General features: G+C 36.2%; 1 protein-coding gene across 1 annotated transcript in view; it reads left to right on the top strand.

The window, feature by feature from the left end:
• The window catches only part of LOC147847064 (GTPase IMAP family member 8-like), a 4932-nt gene extending 4202 nt beyond the window's left edge, over positions 1-730 (top strand). Inside the window, 1 exon segment of the mRNA XM_087238375.1 lies at positions 1-730. This exon segment is cut by the window's left edge and continues 555 nt beyond it. Within this exon segment, the coding sequence (XP_087094501.1) occupies positions 1-68 (68 nt within the window). The 3' untranslated portion in view covers positions 69-730.
• Positions 731-2418: the final 1688 nt, after the last annotated feature.

Raw genomic sequence — 2418 nt, forward strand, 5'->3', positions numbered from 1 at the left:
GATGCTACACTAAAAAATACTTCTTTAAAAGTACAATACAACAAGACAATAGTTGTCAAATACTATAAAACAGATTGATACCAGGGGGGGGAAGACCATGACATCTGTATAGTTCTGGGTATGGCTGTTACAATGCTCAGGATTTCAGTACTGTACGCAAAATAATGGAAGGATTCATTTGGATGAAGAGCATATCTCTACAGTTGTGATCCATGCATGAGTCTATGTCCTTTCACAATGAATTCTCTGTCAATACATGAAGAGATGTTATTGCTTTAACACACTTTGTTTTAGCTTAAGTTAGCTAGGTCAAAGCAAATGTGAATGCGAATCAACTAAACTAAACCTACAAAATTTGAATAATGTGTTGCTTTATATGTAATATTTGCTGTCTTAGTGCATATGAGGAGTTCAGATGCAAAACCCTCTAAACCAATAGACCTCTTTTCTCGTAAATGGGCATTTTTCTATCAGACTCCTCTGATTAGGTTTCATTTTATAGGTAATGATAAGGTTATCAGCTGGTAAATAAAATGACTTTTTTTTTTTAAATGTCACTTTAGACATTTATTTGGTTTTTAACAGGGTAGATTTTCTTTTGCATCAAAAAGAGCTAAATCCACGTCTGCTTTTTATGCAAAAACCTTGAAATCCACCTATTGAGACAAGACAGTGTAATTAGCTGAAAATCACTAAAGATGCAATTACAAATTACTTTACCAAACATAAAACACCTAAAATTAAAAATATATAAATATATCAAGTAAGTGGCGGTTCATTCCGCTGTGGTAACCCCTGAATGAACGCAGAAGGAAAATGAATGAATGAAATCTGTCAAGTGCATTAATCAATAAAATTAAAACTGACATTAATTAAATCTGAACAATCCGTTGTCGTTTTTGATATTTGGGATTTAGATTTAATGGAAGTAGAGAAATGTAAACATTGTAAACTAAGCTTGGTATATTCAACTAATGTAGTTTAAAACATTATGAAACATCAATATCTGCGCATTGTCCATTAATATAAAAAGTTTATCAGACGTATGGGTGTTATGAAGTAATATAAATAATGTAGAGCTTGATTCATTATATTTATCTTTAAAAAAAATAGCTTAAATAAGCAAATAAAACACAAGGTAGACCTATTGGGCAAAAGGGGGATGCCTCTTTGCCAGCTATAGAAGCTGTCATTTATTCATTCTCATCATACTTAAGATCTAAGGCCCCGTTTACACTAGTGTGTTTTAGTTTTAAAACGGTGTTTTAGATCAAAAACGATCCGCGTCCACACTAGCGTTTCACCTAGCGTTTCTGAATATATCTCCGTCCACACTATACACCACCAAAAATGTATATCACGTGACCATTCGCGCACTTTGGGCATGCGCGTTCAAGTATAAGCAGGAAGTATTTGGTTATTGTTAGTCAACAAATGCCGGTTGAACAATGAACGCGATGGCAAAGAAAGCAAGAGAGGTATTTTTGTGGACAGACGACGAGGTTGAGATGTTACTAAACGTAACAAATGAATAACTGCACAATGGCGCCTAAAACAGACAATAGTGCAAACAAAGCTCCCATTTCTGTGTCCGTGTTGTTGTTTACAGTGAAGGCTGGTCTGCTGTCTTCCGGTAGCGTTAAAGCCATGTGTTATAGTCATGTGATAGAGGCTTGACGAATAAGGGAAGGATACGCAATGACACAAAAGCCCCAATCAGGTAGCGAATTTTAGCAGCCCCGCCTCAGTTTTCAGATGTCTCCGTTTTTCCTCATCCACACTGAGACGGAGCAGCAGCGTTTCAGAATGAAAACACCCTCTTCAGCGTTTTAAAACGCTCCGCTTTCGGCGCTCGAAACTCCGGCGTAGTGTGGACGGATGGCGTAACCATAGCAAAACGTACGCGTTTTCAAACTAACACGCATTAGTGTAAACGGAGCCTTAGTCCCTTGTTTATTCTCATTGCATCAATGTGAGATAAAAGAACGCCATCTTAATTCTGTCTTTCATAAATTGGAGTTGCTGTTTACTGTATAGTAAATCAGACTCATTTAAAGTATTGTCGCTGCGCGAAAAACATTATGAATGCATGCTCGCACATTCCTAACACATGTGGTATAGGAGAGTTTATAAACTAAATTAGTTTATGAGTGTGTATGAGTGATTCCCAGTACTGGGTTGCATCTGCTGTGTAAAACATATGCTGGAATAGTTGGCAGTTCATTCCACTGAGGCAGCCCCTAAACCGAAGGAAAAAGAATAACTGAATATAAATACATTTTTTGCACAGATCCACAGTGCTTATACTTTTGAGAGAGGTAAGTAAACATATGAAGGAATTGTAATTCACTAAATTAATAAAACATGCAATATGATTCACATACAGAATTTCAGAATTATCATCAGCAAAATACAATA

Source organism: Danio rerio, chromosome 1 (genome assembly GCF_052040795.2).
Source record: "Danio rerio strain M-AB ecotype USA chromosome 1, GRCz13ab, whole genome shotgun sequence".
In the NCBI taxonomy this organism is placed as follows: Eukaryota; Metazoa; Chordata; class Actinopteri; order Cypriniformes; family Danionidae; genus Danio; species Danio rerio.